The following is an 18902-nucleotide window of genomic DNA, read 5'->3' as shown; positions in this document are numbered from 1 at the left end:
TGTAGTCACTCTCAGCAGTGCTCCAAAGGAAAGTGAAAAAACACTTTTACCAACTGGTGGGTGGACACACATGTCATACAACAGTGAGTCAAACAGGCTTGTAATCCTATAGGGCTGAAGCTGGTGCTGTACCCAGGAGATGGTCCGCTGAATCCAATATGGGATGCCCATAATTCCTTCTTTGGGACTACAGCTTGGAGTAGAATCCCCGAAAACCTTTCTGGTGTCGGTACAGGCACTATCACCCCGCGCAACAGCAGGTCCTCTACTGCCCTGAACAGGGCTTCCCGAGGAGCCGGAAGATGAAGGTTGGAGGGGAAAAAAAAAAAAAAAATCTGTTTGGCAGACAAGAAAGAAACTATCTTTTATCCTGATGAAACCAGTTTGCAGACCCACTGCTCGGAAAGTAGGGAGGTCCACCGGGTTGCAAACTCCCGAAGGTGACCCCCCCCAACCAAAAGTCCGGCGGGGGCATTCCTTCATGCGGTAACAGATTTGCTCGCAGGCTTGCGAAACCAGGGACGCTTTTGTCACTCTGCAGGCACCTTGGACTGGAAACGCTTACCTGCCGACCTGGGCAGACAAAAAATCCGCTTCTGAGTGGAAAAGGAGGGCCCTTGCCTATGGAGTGGCTCCTTACATTTTCTGGACTGTGGGTGCAACGTACTCTTACCCCCAGTAAGATTCTCAATAATGTCATCCAGCGAGGCTCCAAACAGCCTCTCTCCCTGGAAGGGCAAGTCTGCCAGTGCTTTCTTAGATGCCTGGTCCGCAGACCAGTATTTCAGCCAAATCAGGCAACATAGCACTACTACTGATGCTAGGGCTCTAGAGAGCAAGGGGGCTGTAACTAAGGTCGCATCATAAACATACTTAAGGCCCTGCACCAACTGGTCCACCAGCTCCACGCAGACCGGGAAGCCCCTTGCTTCTCCAACTCACGGTGCAACAATTTAGCCCATTCAGTAAGCGTCTGACACCAAGGCCGTGGCTAACACTGGCTGCAATGCTGACCCCACCACCATAAACATGGACCGGGCAACCGCCTTGACCCTTCTGTTGGCAGGGTCCTTGAAAGCAGGAGTCCCTTCCACCGGAATTGTGGTTACCTTATTTAACCTGGATACAGGGGGGTCAACAATTGGAGGAGATGTCCATTTCTTCAAAAAACTCTCCTCAAAGGCGTAGGACTCACCACCCTGACCCAGGTACTGCCCTTTGCCGCTGCTGTCCGCTCTCCCCTGTGTCACCCACACAAGGTGTCTGTGTGAAAAGCGTGCTGTTCTAGAAGGAAACAATCACCCAGCGCTAGAGTCAAAACTCTGAGGCTACTAGAAAATGGGCGCTGGCCACCTGAGGGCACTGAGAAAATGGCCTCCGAACTTCCAGAAAATGGCTAAAAAGGAAAAATCTGGTGGTGGCTACAGAAAAATGGCAGCGGAGCGCACGCCAGCCTCCCCACATGGCAAACACCACAAACACCCCACCGTGGCCCAGAAACAGGGAAGAGGACAAGCAGACTCCCAACACCCTGTACAGCGCCCTGCCAGGACCCAGAGCTCCCCGGAGGACCACCGGCCAGGTATGTGCACTGCACCCCCATGTGCCCAGTCACACAACGGCCCATAGTATGGGGAGGAGGGAAGGGACAGGGAGAGAAGAAAGAGTGAGAGACCCCCTTGTTGACCTCCCAGGGAATGCCCAGCTGCTCCATCCTGCAGAGACAGGTGGAACCATAATTACCCCTCCTGTAGGGACTGCTGGACGCATTCCACGGACAGACCCATCACCCGAGCAGTACAGGGTGGCTGTCGCCCATGGCACACTGTGACACAGACAGCAGTAGCCTGGTCATATGTGTCCCCCCCGGAGTATATAGCTCACCGTGGCAGACCCAGCGCGTAGCTAAGGTCTGCTCATGCTCGATGGCCAGACTGGAGAGACTACCAGGATCTATATTATCCAGCCTGTCACCCAGCCCGGCTGTTAATTATAAATCACAGGAATCAAAAATGCAGAAAAAATAAAAAAAATTCCCAGGACCAATGGTCCCACCGGGAGCCAGTTCCTTCTACACTAGGCAGAAAAAAAACTCAGCTGCTGGATGCAGTGCAAGGAGTTATAGTCAGTAGGACCACCCCCTGGGCGGTACTGTGTAAGTGTTGCCATTTTTAACACTTTCTGCCTAGTCCTCTCCTAAAGGGGCGATATAACCCTAAGGTCAAAGTGAAGATGCTGTGTCCGTCAATGAACGAAAGAGAAAACGGATTTTTATCCACCCTGACTCGTGGGAGGTTATCATCCCACGTGGTTAAATGCTATTCGTAAGGGACAATGTCAATGCATTCAACAAAATTATTCCAAACATGAAGATTTTTTTTTTTTTTTACAATCAGGGGTCCTGAAGGAGAGGTTCCTGGAAAAAGGTTACTTTGGATTTCTTAGAACAAGAGTTCCAGATGGTTTGAGAACTTTACTGCGACACTCTTGTCTTCTAAAGAGAAAGATGTGTGATCAAATTTTGTTACCTGGGTGTAGAGGTTCAACATAATCTTTCCTGCTATATAACGGATAATCTCCTGCTACTTCACACTTTTATTAGAAAATGCTCTACATGGGCATCTCTCTCTCTTAGTACTATTGGTCGGGCAAATCTTCTAAAAATTGTATTTCTACCTACATTTTTGCACTTTTTTCGTCAATCCCCAGTGCCTATACCCAAGTATTTTTTGTAAAATTGGAAAAAACAAACAAAACAATTACTTCCTTCTTATGGGCCGGATGCCTCCCTAGAAAAGCCAAGTCCACTTTGTACCTTCCGCTTGACCGTGGCAGCTTAGCTCTCCCAAACGTTGCAGTCTACTGTATTACTGGGTGGTCGTCCTTGTAACGGTTCGATGGTGGTTTGCACAATCCAGAAACAACACTGCGGTCAAACTTGAGGCCCGTTACTTGGCTCCTATGCAACTCTCAGTAATATGCCCTTTTGAGGACCCTAGTCTAGTCCTGCTCTTACTACTCTGATGAAAACACCACTTCTTGTTTGGAAGGAAGCCAGAGCTCAATATGTGGCAGATGGCGCATTCTCGCCATTTACTCCCCTGTAAGGCAATCCCAATCTTTCTCACTTCCACACAATCACAGATCCTTCCCTATGGGCCAGACATTACGCTACTCAAACATTATGCCACAGGCTCCCTTCTGTCCTTTAATACACTGCAAAACATCTATCGTTTGCACAACATATGTTTTTCCGATTTCTACAATTGCGACATGCGGCTGCTGCACAATTTCCTCGTAGCGCCATACTGACCTCTGACAAAAGCTGTTGTCTTCCGAAGATCTCTCTAAATCACTGTCGGGACTTCATTCTCAAATGACTCCCTTAAAGAGGAAGTAAAAGGCAAAAAAATAAAAAACACGCCCAGTAAGGCAAAGGCATAATGAGCTAGTATGCATAGCATACTAGCTCATTATGAATAACTTACCTGATAACGAAGCCCCCAAAGCGGTCCTCCATCTTCCTCTTTGCCGCTGCCATGGATCCCGGAGCAACTTCCGGGTCTCGCTGCTCCGGAGCTGTGATTCACCGGAGCCGCGATGACGTCACTCCCGCGCATGCGCACGGGAGCTGACACTCGCGGCATATCGCCGCGATCCGTGGCCTGCCCAGTGCGCCGCGCGGTGGCTGTCTGTCTTCGGGTAAATATCTCTTAAACCTATACGGTTTAGGAGATATTTCTTGGACCTACAGGTAAGCCTTGATCTAGGCTTACCTGTAGGTCAAAGTGGTTTGTAAGGGTTTACAACCACTTTAACCTTACGCAAAATGACAGGCCGATATCACCTCCCTGACAGATGAAAACTGCATACTTAATTTTCATGACTTACTTAAGGAATCGGTTCTTTCAACTGAAACTTCTCCATTGTGTTTATTATACACTCCAATGACTTTCCCTTACCGTTGTATAGCCGGGCATAACCAAAAAGACAAGAAAAGTACCAATCTCCATGACACAATGAGCAATATCTGACTTGTATAACTGGGTATCAGTTATACAAGTCAGATATTGCTCATTGTGTCATGGAGATTGGTACTTTTCATGTCTTTTTGGTTATGCCCGGCTATACAACGGTATCGGAATGGAGTGGTGGATACAGTCAACGATGTAAGTGGTCTCCCACTTCCATTGGCTCCATCCATTTGATTGCTGGGCCTTGCTGCCGATAGTACCTTTCCATTACCTTCAGCTGATTGGGTTGCCATTTTCTGTTACTACATTTTGAGGATGCACTATACTTTGGGCTTATTGCTCCTCTTTTCTTTTTTGTGTAAGTGAGATACTGTGGTAACATTGTTGGTTACTCATTCTTTGTAATTCTCTTTTGTACTTTTATACTGAACTCTATACTCTGCAGACTTTAAAACAAAAATGTACACTGGTAAAAAAATAAAAGATGTGGTTATCATCAACAAAACATGAAAGGTGCCTTTTTCCAAGACTTTTTTGGCTCATCCTCAATGGATGTGTTGAGAAAACACTGGAATATTTTAAAGGAAGAGAATATTTTAGGTCCAGCACTTCCTGCAAGTCCACAGATAATCTTTAAGAAGGCACATTCCCTTAGGGATGTGCTAGCACCTAATCTAGTAGTACAAACTCCTAAAAATAACATTTTTGAAAACCTCATTGGATTGTATCCATGCAGGAGTAAAAGTATTTAAAACTTTAAAACTATTCGCACCTCCTTTATTTCCCTCAAGTGTTTTTTTTTCCTAAAGCATGAATGTGTTTTTTCCCCCAAAAAACACACATTTGAAAAATTTCTGCACAAATACCGTACAAGATATAAAGTTGGAATGACTGCCATTTTATTCTCTAGGGTCTCTGCTATAAAAAAAAAAATATATATATAACCTAACCACTTCCCTACCACACAATCAAATGACATCCTTGACTTTGTGCGGGGATATCTGAATGATGCCTGAGGCTAGAGGCATCATTCAGATATTCTTTCCAGCTGGCGATTCTGTGCCCCATAAGAATAATCATAGCAGCAGTTCCGCCGCTTGATCGTTCTTATATGCGACGGGAGGGGACGCCCCCCCCCTCCCGTCGCCATACGGTGCTGCTCCGGGCTCTCCCGTGCCATCAGGGGTCTGGAGAAAGAATCGGCCGGCGCTGGATGACGACGATAAAGATGACTGGTGACCAGATGGTCATCGGTCATCTCTATGACCGTTGGAGGCCCGGGAGCCACGTTATGACGGCACGCCCAGGTTCCCGGATGCTGCAATCACGGCAGTCAGCACGAGATTGGTGAAATTTTTACGATCTCATGCTTTCCAGCCTGGAGGAAAGATGTGGGGTCTTATTGATCTCTCCATAAAGAGGACCTACACCAATCCTAGTACAAGGGATGTTTACATTCCTTGTAATAGGAATAAAAGTGAACACCCGTCCCCAGTAGCTCGCACTCAGGAGCGAACGCACACGCAAGTCCCGCCCACATATGTAAACGCAGTTCAAACTACGCATGTGAGGTATCAACACGTGCGCTAGAGCATATGCAAAAATTCTAACACTAGACCTCCTCTGTAAACCGGTAACCTGTAAACATTTTCAAAGCGTTGCCTATGGAGATTTTTTAAGTACCGAAGTTTGCCGCCATTCCATCAGTGTGTGCAATTTTAAAGCGTGACATGTTATCTATTTATTCGGTGTAGCATCATCTTTCACATTATATAAAAAAATTGGGCTATCTTTACTGTTTTATAATTCATGATTCAACCGTAAAAAAAAAAAAAAAATAATAATAATGATAATAATAATAATAATTTTCCAGCAATAAAATTAGGATTTTTACATGTAGGAGAGAAGTGCCAGAATAGGCCCGGTATTGAAATGGATGTTTGGGGGTTCTATGTAATTTTCTAGTAAAAAAAATAAAAATGTAATTATTATTATTATAATTGGCCTGGTAGGCAAGTGGTTAAACCCAATCGTGTGCTATCAAAATTCACTTTAAACTTCTTTGGAACATGATTTGCTATTCAAAGTGAACACTTTGGCTTATTAATATACTTTTCCTGGTTAACTACTACTTCAGTAAATCAACCCATGTGTCTGGATGCATTAGTGGCCAGTGATGATGGTCAAATGCACAGTGCTTTTGACATCAGTTTAAAGTGGTTGTAAAAGCAGGTGTTTTTTGTTTTTTACTTTACCTTAACCAGGGGGCACTTTTACCCCCTTCCTGCCCAGGACAATTTTCAGCTTTCAGCACTTTGAATGACAATTGCGTGGTCATGCTACACTGTACCTATATACATTTTTTATTTTGTTTTACACAAATAGAGCTCACTTTTGGTGGTGGACACACACACACACACACACACACACACACACACACACACACACAGCAGGGCTCAGGAGCGAGCACGTAAAAGTGACCCCACGGTAAGTGGCTTGCTATGGGGGCACTAGGCCGGGGAAGGGCCAGAAATCCGGCAGGGGAACCCGAGGAACTTTTGCGTAAGGTTAAACTTTCCATGTTCCTCTTCCTCATTAGATTACTTTACTAATATACTAATGAGTACTAAAGCAGCAGTATAGCAAAGATCAGGGCACAATGATAAGTTTCAATTTCCTGGAAGCTTCAGAAAGCCTTCCTATGGTATAGAGACGAGTGGGGACCATCTTAGCCTCACTCGTCTCCATACCCAGTACAGAAAAGGACCCGATCAACTCTGCCGCTACCGGCGGCTCCGGTAAGTGGCGGAGGGCATGGGAGAGCGGCGGGAGGGAGGTGGCCCTCTCTCCCTCTGCCGATAACGGTAATTTCGTGGCGAAACCGCCGTGGAGACCACCATTATCGTAAACAATTCCGCCTCCTGTAAAGAGGGATACACTCGGTTGTGGCAGCAGCTGCTGCCGTTACCGAGATATCCCTCTTCAAAGTACCGACATATATATATACAGGAGGCAGCCCTTAAGTGGTTAAAGCGGACCTCCACCCTTTAGTAGAAGTTCTGCTCATCTGATCCCTCCCCCCCTCCGGGGCCACAATTATATAGTCCAGGTATCTGCACCCACTTCCGGGACAAGCTAGCTGCAGTTTTTATTTTTTTAAAGGTGCAGTTCCTCTTTAAGCTTTCCCAACCATTTGAGGACTCTCCCCTGAAAATAAATAAAATTATATATATATATATAAATATATATATATATACACACACACACACATATATATATAAAAAAAAGTGTGTATATATATACATACACGTGTGTGTGTGTGTGTGTCTGTGTGTGTGTCTGTGTGTGTGTCTGTGTGTGTGTCTGTGTGTGTGTCTGTGTGTGTGTCTGTGTGTGTGTCTGTGTCTGTGTGTGTGTCTGTGTGTGTGTCTGTGTGTGTGTGTGTGTGTGTGTGTGTGTGTGTGTGTGTGTGTGTGTGTGTGTGTGTGTGTGTGTGTGTGTGTGTGTGTGTGTGTGTGTGTGTGTGTGTGCACACTTTTTTTTTTTTTTTTACACAGTAGGGTAACTACTACACAGTAGGGTTTTTGACTAGTAGGGTTTTATTATTCTTTAAAATACCTTAAATATTACAATTAAGTCACCATATTTCAGAAGCACTTGATGTTTAAAAAGACCCAGAAATTCCCAGAAAAAGCATAACTTTAGTGCCAAAACTACTAATCGATTAATCAACTACTAAGCGATTATGAAAATAATTGTCAACTATTTTCATAATCGATTAATAGGCCAGCCTATTAGTTGGCCTTCGTACAGAATGCATTATTGGTTTACGTATCAGTAAATACAGTGCAGCACACATACAGCTCAGTACACCGTCCATACAAGTGCCTGAACTTAAATGTGTGAGGAGCAAAATCTCATGGGACATGTAGTCCTGGGCAGGAAGTGAGTGGTTCTAAAGCAGGCATGTCCAAAGTGCGGCCCGCGGTTCGGTTTTGAACGGCCCGCCTGGTCTTTCTCAATTTAGTGTGCCGCGGGATCAGGGCTGTCAGATGAGCCGATCCCGGCACTGTGAGAAGCTCTGTGAGCTTCAAAAGTGAAAGTAAAGTGCAGAGGATTGTGCTGTGCTCTCTGCTTCCCCCTACAGTACAGTACCCGGCTGAATGAGGAAGCTGCAAAGGTACTGTACTATGCTACAAGCTAAATTAGTGTGAAAAAGGGCTTTAGTCATGTGTGTGTGTGTGTGTGTGTGTGTGTGTGTGTGTGTGTGTGTGCGTGCACATGTGTCTGTATGTGTGCACACATGTGTCTGTATGTGTGCACACATGTGTCTGTATGTGTGCACACATGTGTCTGTATGTGTGTGTGTGCACACATGTGTCTGTATGTGTGTGTGTGCACACATGTGTCTGTATGTGTGTGTGCGCACACATGTGTCTGTATGTGTGTGTGCGCACACATGTGTCTGTATGTGTGTGTGCACACATGTGTCTGTATGTGTGTGTGTGCACACATGTGTCTGTATGTGTGTGTATGTGTGTGCACATGTGTCTGGATGTATGTGTGCACATGTGTCTGGATGTGTGTGCACATGTGTCTGGATGTATGTGTGTGTGCGCACATGTGTCTGGATGTATGTGTGTGTGTGCACGTGTGCATTTAGGTCTGTATGTATGTGTGTGTGCACATGTGTCTGTATGTATGTCTGTGTGTGTGCATGTATGTGTATGCGTGTGTCTGTATGTATGTGTGCACATGTGTCTGTATATCTGTATGTGTGTGCATGTATGTCTGTATCTGTGTGTGCACATGTGTCTGTATGTATGTCTGTGTGTGCATGTATGTGTATGTCTGTATGTATGTGTGTGTGCACATGTGTCTGTATATCTGTATGTGTGTGCATGTATGTCTGTATATCTGTAGGTTTGTGCATGTATGTCTGTCTGTATCTGTGTGTGCACATGTGTCTGTATGTATGTCTGTATGTGTGTGTGTGCGCATGTGTCTAAGTATGTGCATGTGTCTGTATGTATGTCTGTATGTGTGTGTGTGTGTGTGTACGTATGTGTGTGTGCACATATGTATGTCTGTATGTGTGTGCATGTATGTCTGTATGTATGTGTATGCATGTGTCTGTATGTGTGTGCGGCGTGCATTTGTCTGCAAGTGTGTGCATGTATCTGTGTGTATGTTACGTTTAATCCGAACCCCCCCCATTCTTATACCATCAAAACTGCTTTTGTAGGGCTTGTGTGTGATATTAGCCAGGACTGCTGCTCCTCTGAAAAGCAATCCATGCACAGATCTCTTTTCAGAGGCATTTGAATGGCGGTAAAGAGGCATTATGTTGCCTCCTCACCACCTGTTTTAAGCCCATAAATGCAACATCTGTGTGGCTGCGTACTGTGTGTAGGGCAGCCCATTAATTTCAATGGACTTCCCTACTCACAAATGCAGGGAAAGAAGTTCCCGAGTTTTTTTTTTTTTAATTGCACTGCACCAAAAGCACCCTACATTTTCCAATGTGTGGGGTACCATTAAGAATTAACGGTACCCCCTAAAGTGCAGAGCATTCGTCTGTGTGTTGGGAACGAGCGCGACAAAGGCAAGAGAATTCTTGTTGGGCCCTGTATTAGCGCTCGGATGGACACACTTAGACCGAATTTTCAATGGTTCAAAGAATGTCGGGCAAAATGGTCGGCCCTCACGCATGTTCACTTCATCAAATCTGGCCCTCTTTGAAAAAAGTTTGGACACCCCTGTTCTAAAAGGCAGAAGTTTTGTTTTTTACCTTGCTATAGGGGGCACTCTATACTATAATTTGCAGCTTGATATTGGGGCACTCTGAAGCCAGGAGGAGGACCCCAGGAAAGGAGAATCAGGGCTGCTCTGTGCAAACCACTGCACGGAGCAGGTAAGTATAACATGTTTGCTGTTTAAAAAAAAAAAAAAAAAAGAAGTCACTTTAAAGACTCTGTGCAGGGAAGATCAGTATCTGAACCCAATGAAGGTGGAGGCTGATAGACTAGAGATAATATTAGGCATTACAAGTACATTTAAAGTAAACTTTAACCAGTATTGTGAATATTTAAAATTATCATATCCATGAAAAAAATAAACAGTCTCAGCTTTTAGCACTGCTTTAATATAAAAGATTTATATCTCCCTTCCACCCTTCATGTCTGACCCCTAGTGTATGTGTATATATATATATATATATATATATATATATATATATATATATATATATATATATATATATATATATATATATATAATCAAGTAATATATATTATTACTTTCACTGTTTCACAGTATAAATGAACCCCTTATAGTAGTGATTATTTGCTCTTTGTGCTATAAAGGGCTAGTTTTAGTTTTTTTAACCCCATGACAGATACAAAAAAAAAAAAAAGCATGCTGCTGTTACTAAACGTCTTAGGCCTGGTTTACACCTATGGGTTTTTGGTGCTTTTTGCAGAAATGCACTACAGTTCATTTTACATGGTTTCCTATGGGACACGTTTCCATATTATCAGATTAATCGAAACAATAATCGATCAACTAATCGATTATGAAAATAATCGTTAGTTGCAGCCCTACATAACTTTGTGCTAAAGTATCCAGATGTGTCCCAATAACCCCATATCCAAGTTGCCCAGCTACAACACTGCTAAAATTAAGAATAAAACTTGAAAAGGAAAATATTCTTGTAAGGAACACAAATGTTTAAAAATTTTCCTGCTCCTAAAAAAAGACAAGCTTGTAATTTTGTATTTATACTAAAATAGTTGATCTATTTGATTGAAGATAATTAGTATGTAAATACAATATATGTACAGAATGCTTTCTACTAAAATATTACCAATTAAAACTATGTATAACAATCTCACCTTAAAGGAGATAACAGATATATATAGGATTCATTGCAGTTAACTATTTTTACACGTGCATTGACCAGTGTTTCAGAACTTTTTGCCAATGTTTGTCTGCATATGTGACTCATGACAACCATTTGATTACCAGGTGGAACTTTGTAAATGTTGCAAGCAATCTTTGCCCTTCTACTTGATCCATCAACTAAAAAAAAAAAGAAAAACAAGTTAGGTTTTAAACACATTTTATTACAAACCATATCTAAATATAAATACACCAAATGAAGTAGCGTAGCAGCTGGGGCTGTGGTGTACCTGTCCTCAGCAGAGCAATGTGCTAAAGTTGATGCCTGGAGCCCGTGGACTTCAGAAAGTTAGGACATTTTACCATTGGGACGTACATCTAGGAAAGTGCGATAGTAGCGACAATGTAGAGGACAATATGCTCCTATGCTGCAGAAGTGATTTTTTAACAAATCATGACAATTTCTTCTTCACTGCAGTCACCACTTCCTGTACAAATGTCCCAACCCTTCATAAAAACATATGCATCATCCTCTACAGAGCTTTAAAATATCCATGATACTGCTGCTATATATGCACAATATCAATCCTTAGTCAATATTAAAAAACGGTATACTGTGTTACTTTTTTATGGCAGCAATTTCTCACACCATCACTGTCTGGACAGTGCTGATTATATTTACCCTCACCTAAATAATAATAAAAAAATAAAAATAAACTCCCTCTAGCACCAAACTGAGCATGTGCAGAGTGCCTCACAGGGCTCTATGCTATCAGCAGATGGACTGGGGACAGTAAAGTGGAGAATCAGAAAACGGGATGAAATAGTCTTTTTACACAATGCAGAGGTTTAACCAGTTAGGTTCCACGGCGAGTATACGAAGCATGCTTTACGGCATATACAGACTAATTTTACTGTGGTGGGTTTAGGAACACTAACTCTGGTAGGATTTTATATTGCACAGGTGAGGTGATAGTGGTGCACTCAAGGGTGTTGTGCTGTCCGGATCATCAACTAAATCTGTGGGGATCAAGATTCCCTTTACTAATACACATTTCATTTTGGTACTTCTCAGATCACCAACATTTCACTGTGGGACTATTTTTTTTTACTCACTGGATTAAATTTCACATATATTGTAGGTTTATACCTTATATAATGTTTAACTTTTAGCGTGGCACTTTTGGTTTACCATTTATTTATGCACAATGTGTCAATTGTTGCGCAAGCCGCTTTTATGCTTTAAAGCAAGATTTCGTGTTTGTACGTACATGTTCACATTATATATTTTTTTTTTCTATTTTTTTTTTTAACCATTTTATTTACGATACAACACAATTGAGAATTTTCATAGGTACTGCTCGGCACTGTTTAATTATATTACTGTACAGTGGACAAAATATATTGTTACTACTATCCATTGTATATTACACAAACTCAACATGTGAACAGATGCGCAAAACTAAGCAATGGCTCCAGTTTCCTTCCCCCAACTGTACAACACATTAGTAAACATCTGTTGTGGTGACAAGCATTGACAGGTCCTCTTTACTGAGACATCTGGGGTCTATTAGACCACAGACATCTCTGCGCTTGAAATCTTCAAAACCAAACATGGATTGGTTCAATCTGAATTTTTCCTAAAGCGGCAATGGCCGGTAAACAGATGGAAATCTGAACTGACAAAATCCTTGTCGCTTTCTGACATCACACAGTGGAAGAAACAACATCCATTCCTCGCACTATTTCTCAGGAAAATTATGCCACCGAGTGCATCTTTACCGGGCTCCTCAACCGCACAGGAGAGCCTGTAAAAAAGGCAGCAGGGGTGGCAACCCCTTATCCACCACCTGTAAAGGAAATTCAGTCGCTCAGATTACTTTAATTTTGGACAAAATCACTGGCCCTTAAGAATGATATCTTGGTCATCGCTGCAGCGATGACACAGATGGCACCCTTCCCAACCAAGTAGTTTAGGTACTTCCTATGAACAGGAATTACACTTACACCAATTGTATTGCGTCACGTAATAGGATTTTTATAACAGCTTAACTGTAAAATCCTTTTCTTGGAGTACATCATAGGACACAGAGCCTTAATTAATGGGTTATAGCAGTGGTCATCAACCCTGTCCTCAGGGCCCACTAACAGGCCAGGTTTTAGGTATTACCTTGGGGAGATGCAGACTAGAATACTGCAATCACTGAGCAGCAAATTATATCACCTATGATGTATTTCAGTTATCTTGCAAACCTGGCCTGTTGGTGGGCCCTATGGACAGGGTTGATGACCACTGGGTTATAGACCACCTTCATATAACCCCTTCCTCCTTCCAGGAACACAGTTTTTCTAGCAAAGCAATATACTTAAATGCCAAAGAGGGGAAGGACCTCTGTGTCCCATGATGTACTCCAAGAAAAGGATTTTACAGGTAAGATGTTATAAAAATCCTATTCCATCATGGGACACAGAACCTTAATTACTTAATGGGACGTCCCATAGTAATGCTATATGCTAGATTTCTACTGCTTTCACCCCATCAAGACAATGTAGCAACTTTTCTTCCCTGGAACATGGTTTTGAAAAAAAACTATGGCAGGACAATATCTTGGTTCAGGTGAAAACCTGAAACCACTTTTGGCAAAAAGTCTGGATGAGGGTGCAACACCACCCTGTCCTCATGAATAATCAAATATCTTTACCAGAAAGAGCAGCCAATTCTGAAACCCTCCTTGCTGAGTATATAGCAACCAAAAATACTACCAACTTCCTTGTCAGAAGGACTGAGGGAATATGTTGTATCGGTTCAAATGGCTGCTTTTGTAACAGACAAAACTAAGTTCAAGTCCCAAGGTTTCAAGGGAGGTTTTACTGGTGGATTAAGCCGCATCACCCCTTGCATAAAACCCCGGACTAAAGAATGTGTAGCAAGCAGTCTTTCAAAATAAGACCGATAAAGCTGAGACTTGGCCTTTAATAGTACTCAAGGCCAATTTCATTTCTATTCCTAATTGTAGAAAGGCAAGAATTCTGCCTATGATATATCTCCAAGGGTGCCAACTCTTGGATTCACACCAGGAAGCATAAGCCCTCCAGACCCTATAATATATAGTTCTGGAAGCTGGCTTCCTTGCATTAATCAGGGTAGAGATAACTGACCCGGAAAGGGATCAATAGCCAAGCCGTTAAATTTAGATACAGTAAGGTAGGATGGAATATCGGCCCCTGTTAGAGCAGATCTGGCCATAGTGGGAGGGACGACGGACCCTCCACTACCATCTTTACGATTTCTGCATACCATGACTTTCTGGGCCATGCTGGTGCTACCAGAATTACCGGCTATCTTTTCTAGCTTGATCCTGCAAAGAAGTCGAGGCAGCTACTGAATAGGAGGAAATGCATAGATCAGTGAGAACCGATCCCACGGGGTCAACAACACATCTATTTCACAGGCAAGTGGATCCCTTGTTCTGGCCACAAAGTTGACTTTGTGTTGAACCTGGACGCTAGAAGATCTACGTCCTGTGTCCCCCATCTTTGGCAAACAGCCCAAGATGTGTCGGGGAGACCATTCCCCTGGGAATAACTGCTGGTGACTCAAGTAGTCCACCCGCCAATTCTCTACTCCCGACTGTCAATAGGCATGGAACATTCCTTTCTGCCCAAGTTACAATATGGTTCACCTCTCTCTGCACCGAGAGACTCTTGGTGCCACTTTGGTGATTAAGGCCACAGCTGTGGCATTTTCGGATTGGATCCTGACAGGACAATCCCGTAACCTGGAAGACGAGGCCTTCAGAGCCAGACGCACTGCCCGAATCTCTAGGATATTGATGGGCAAGGTTCTTTCGGCTCTTGACCACTGTACCTGGACAGCTGTCTTTTCTAGTACTGCTCCCAAGCCTGAAAGGCTGGCATCTGTCGTTACCACTTTTCAGATAACTGGTCTGAAGGATTTTCCTTTCAGCAGATTCTGGGTTAGTAACTGCTAAGTGAGGCTTTGGTACACTCTTGGGGAGAGCCACATCGGCAAGTCTAAAGCTTGAATTGTTTTGTTCCAAGTAGACAGGATACCGTTTTGCAACAGTCTTGAATGGAACTGGGCATAGGGGACCGCTTTGAATGAAGCCACCATGGTTCCTAGCAGCCTCATGCAAAGGCGAATGGAGGAATCGCCTTTTGACCTGACCATCCGCACCAGCTCTCTTATGGAGTTGATCTTTGCTTGAGGCAAGAACACCTTTTCCTGGGCTGTGTCTATGAACAGACCCAAGTACTCCAGCCTTTTTAGCGGTATTAAGGAAGATTTCTCCAAACCAAGAGAATGAGAATCCAACCCAAACTTTCCAGGTAACTGGTTACTGTAATGCGTATGCTTTTCTCCAAACGAGCCACCGACTGGTCTATTAGCAATAGATCCTCAAGGTACACCACGACTGTTATGCCCTGTGCCATTAACCTGGCTAGAGGTGGGGCCAGCACTTTTGTGAACACCTGGGGTGCTGTAGCTAGCCCGAAGGGCCCGGCTACAAACTGGAAATGCTGCTGTTCTTACAGGAACCGCAAAAACCTTTGGTGAGCTGGAAATATAGGAACATGCAGATATGCATCCCTGATGTCGATAGATACCAAAAGTTCTCCTCCTAGAAGGATAGAAACTACTGACCTGATTTTCTCCATGGGAAAGGAGCAGATCTTCAGGAACCGATTTAAGTTTTTTAGATCTAGAATGGGTCCAACATCTCCATTTGGTTTTGGTACCATAAAAAGATTTGAATAAAACCCTAAACCTGCTCTTTTGCAGAGATCTGTATGATCACCCCTTGAGATATTAAATCGGTCTAGCGCCTGAAAACAGATGGTCTTTTCTCTGGATCTTTGGGAACGCTTGACCTCAGGAAACGAGACGGAAAGTTCCAAAATTACAGCTTGTACCCCAGCGTTACCATGGAGATGACCTAACTGTCATGAATTTCCTCTTGCCAGACTTCTGAAAACTTCAGAAGTATTCCCCCCGCCTTGGTGAGGAGGGTTGCCTCTTCACGATGAAGCTTTAGGATTCTGCTTTGCAGGTTTGTGGGCCCCAGGACTTCTTTTGAGTCTGGGCCTGACCCTGGAGGTTTTCCCCTAGAGGCCAGTGGCAGAGGCCATTGTCACTGCTTAGAGGTGGGAGCCCCCGACGCAGGGGAAAGAGCCTGCTTAAATGAAGGGTGTTTATATTTTCTTTTGACTGGCAAAAGAGTACTTTTCCCCCCACTAGAAATTGTTTGAATATATTTGTCCAAATCTTCCCCAAATAACCGCTCCCCATGAAAAGGGAACCCAGTTAGGTTTTTTACATGGTGTTTCGGTTGACCAATTTTTAAACCACAGGATTCTACACACATGTACTAGCATAAGCGTAAGGAGGGACGCCTGGTGAATCGAATCTTTAATGGCATCTACGGCAAAGCATAATGCTTTTGGTAGTTCAGCCAATTCCTGGGCTTTTTGTTCAGGAACCTCTTTAAGGGTCCGTTTAAATTGGTCCTTTAGGGATTGACAGACGCCTATTGCAGTGACTGCAGGTCAAGTAGATTTTAACAGGAATTCTACTACATTGTCTACTGGACAAGTTAGGCTTTTATTCACGCTGGAAATCGCAGCATCAACTGCTGGTACTTTCCATTTCTTGGTGAATTTCTCCTCCATGGGATAGAGAGCTGAAAATCCCTTTGGAGGGAGAAAATGCTTATCTGGATGATCCCATTCAGAAAAAAAAATAAGCTGTTCTAGTAATGCATGCACAGGAAACGCATGCAAAGGCTGTGAGGGTTTTAAGGAACCCAAGGAAGAAACCGAGCTAAAACAAACCATCTCCGTGAGAGATTGTATCAGCAATTTCTCAGATTGAGAGACTGAAAAAGGTTCCTCTACCGCTCGTCTTTCCTCCTGATCGTCTGAGGGTAACACCTCATCCTGTGCCCCTTGCATACAGTCTGAGGGGGGGGGGGGGGGGAGGGGGGGATCTAGCATGCTTCCTTATCCATTTGAATGGAGGATGCGCTTAAAGCCACTAATCTTCCTTCCAGACTCTGCAAGGTGGAGGAAAGAAAATTTTCAGTTACATATACAGGGCCTGAGATGTGAGAAGCAGCTGCACCAACAACTTGTTCCAATGGCTCACCCTGGCTAGCCATAATTCGCAATTCAGGCTAGGATGACAGATTTCATTCCAGACCGAGAGGCGAGAGCATCTAACGGTGAGTTGCACCAACACTACACTGACTTTATTTTTTATAGCGTCAGGGCACCCACCATATTTTACCCAATAAAGGTTTAACCCCCTGATCAGCCGGCAGGTGATCAGTTAGGTTTTAGCGTCAGGTAGGGTCTGCGCGCCCCAGGCAGCATCAAATTAGTGCCAGTACCACTAACACCCACGCACCATATGCCACCCTTAGTAGTATAGTGTCTGAATGGATTGATATCTGATCAGATCTATACTAGCGCCCAAAGCAGTTTAGGGTTCCCAAAAAGGCAGTGTTAGTGGGATCAGCCCAGATACCTGCTAGCACCTGCGTTTAGCCCCTCCACCCAGCCCATCCCAGCACACCCAAGTGCAGTATCAATGTCACTTACAAAACACATAACTGCAGCGTTTGCAGAGTCAGGCCTGATCCCTGCAAACGGTTTTTTTTGGTAGCATTTGAATCAGTCGCTAACAGGAGCTTTTTTTTTTTTTTTTACCTGCGAGTCTCACTACTGTACCAGTAAATTTAGAGACCAAAATGTCAAATCGAAGGTACACTAGTGAAGAGGCCTACACGTTTCTGAGCATGATAGATAGTGAAGAGGAAAGCACTCTATCAGATTCAGGCTCAGAATACTAACCTGTAGACAGCAGTGGCACCCTGACAGATAGATCTGACGACGGAGTTGTGGTCCCTGCCAAGGTTAGGTGTACCAGACCGCAATCTTCTGCTGTCGTTGAGGTGCAAGAACCACAGGTACCTCGTATGGAGCAGAGAGACAGTATTGGTGCCGCTATTCCTTCTGGTGAACTGGCAAGCACCAGCGGCCTAGTACATCCTGGTCATACATCCAGCACTGCAGTAACACTTGGTGATGTGGCGAGTCCCATAAGTGCAGTTCAAGCTGGCAAGCACGAGTAGTATCCCACTGCCACCAAGAAGAAGTCAAACACAGGCCCGTCAAGCTCATAGTGCCCTTCCTGCTGCATTCGCCAATCCTAATTGGGAACCCACCGCTTCTGTAGCATCAGTACTTACCCCATTCACTGGCCAACCCGGAATTCAGGTGGAAACAGTTGATTTTACGTCACTTGATTTTTATTCGTTTTTCACCGAAGATCTCTATAGATCTATTGTGGACCAAAGCAATTTATATGCTGGTCAATTCATCACCGCTAATCCCCAGCTGACCCTTGCCAGAGATTGGAGACCAATTACAGTTTCCAAATTCCCCCCCCCCTTATGTGTATAACTAAAAAGAGTGAGTTGCAGTCATACTGGTTCAATGACCCAATTCCCCATACACCCGTGTTGTCTGCCTCCATGGCCAGGACACGATACGAGCAGATCTTGCGGTTCATGCACTTCAATGACAATGAACTCTGTCATCCTCTGGGTGACCCTGGATTTGATCAATTCTACAAAACTTGGCCCCTCATACACCACTTGAACCAACGTTTTGCAGCCTCGTTTACTCCCGATCAAGTTCTTTGCGTTGATGAGTCCCCAATTAAGTTTTCTGGCCGCTTGTCTATCAAAGCATCTTCCCAGCCAGATATGGGGTCAAGATGTATAAGCTCTGTGACAGGGCCACAGGCTATACATATATTTTTATGGTTTACGAGGAAAGATAGTCGCGTAGAGCTGGAGAAATGCCCAGCAAAGGGGTACCACTTGTACGTGGACAATTATTACATGAGCATGCCACTTGACACAAGAAAACAAAATATAAAATTTAAAAAAATCCAAAAATAGTTGTGGTTGCATTTTTCTCCTCTCTCTATATTGTTCGCTC

General features: G+C 43.9%; 1 protein-coding gene across 2 annotated transcripts in view; it reads right to left on the bottom strand.

Moving 5' to 3' along the window:
* TBCCD1 (TBCC domain containing 1) overlaps positions 1 to 18902 on the bottom strand; it is a 155180-nt gene that overhangs the window by 72245 nt on the left and 64033 nt on the right. For both annotated transcript variants that reach the window (XM_077448717.1, XM_077448716.1), the window contains exon 4: positions 10868 to 11054. In XM_077448717.1, the coding sequence (XP_077304843.1) occupies positions 10868 to 11054 (187 nt within the window). The remainder of the gene's footprint in view (positions 1 to 10867; positions 11055 to 18902) is intronic.

This window comes from Lithobates pipiens, unplaced genomic scaffold (genome assembly GCF_037356315.1).
Source record: "Lithobates pipiens isolate NorthernLeopardFrog02 unplaced genomic scaffold, aLitPip1_a1.2 Scaffold_22, whole genome shotgun sequence".
Lineage (NCBI taxonomy): Eukaryota > Metazoa > Chordata > Amphibia > Anura > Ranidae > Lithobates > Lithobates pipiens.
The sequence above is the reverse complement of the archived record's forward strand: the minus strand, read 5'-3'. Positions and strand labels throughout refer to the sequence as shown.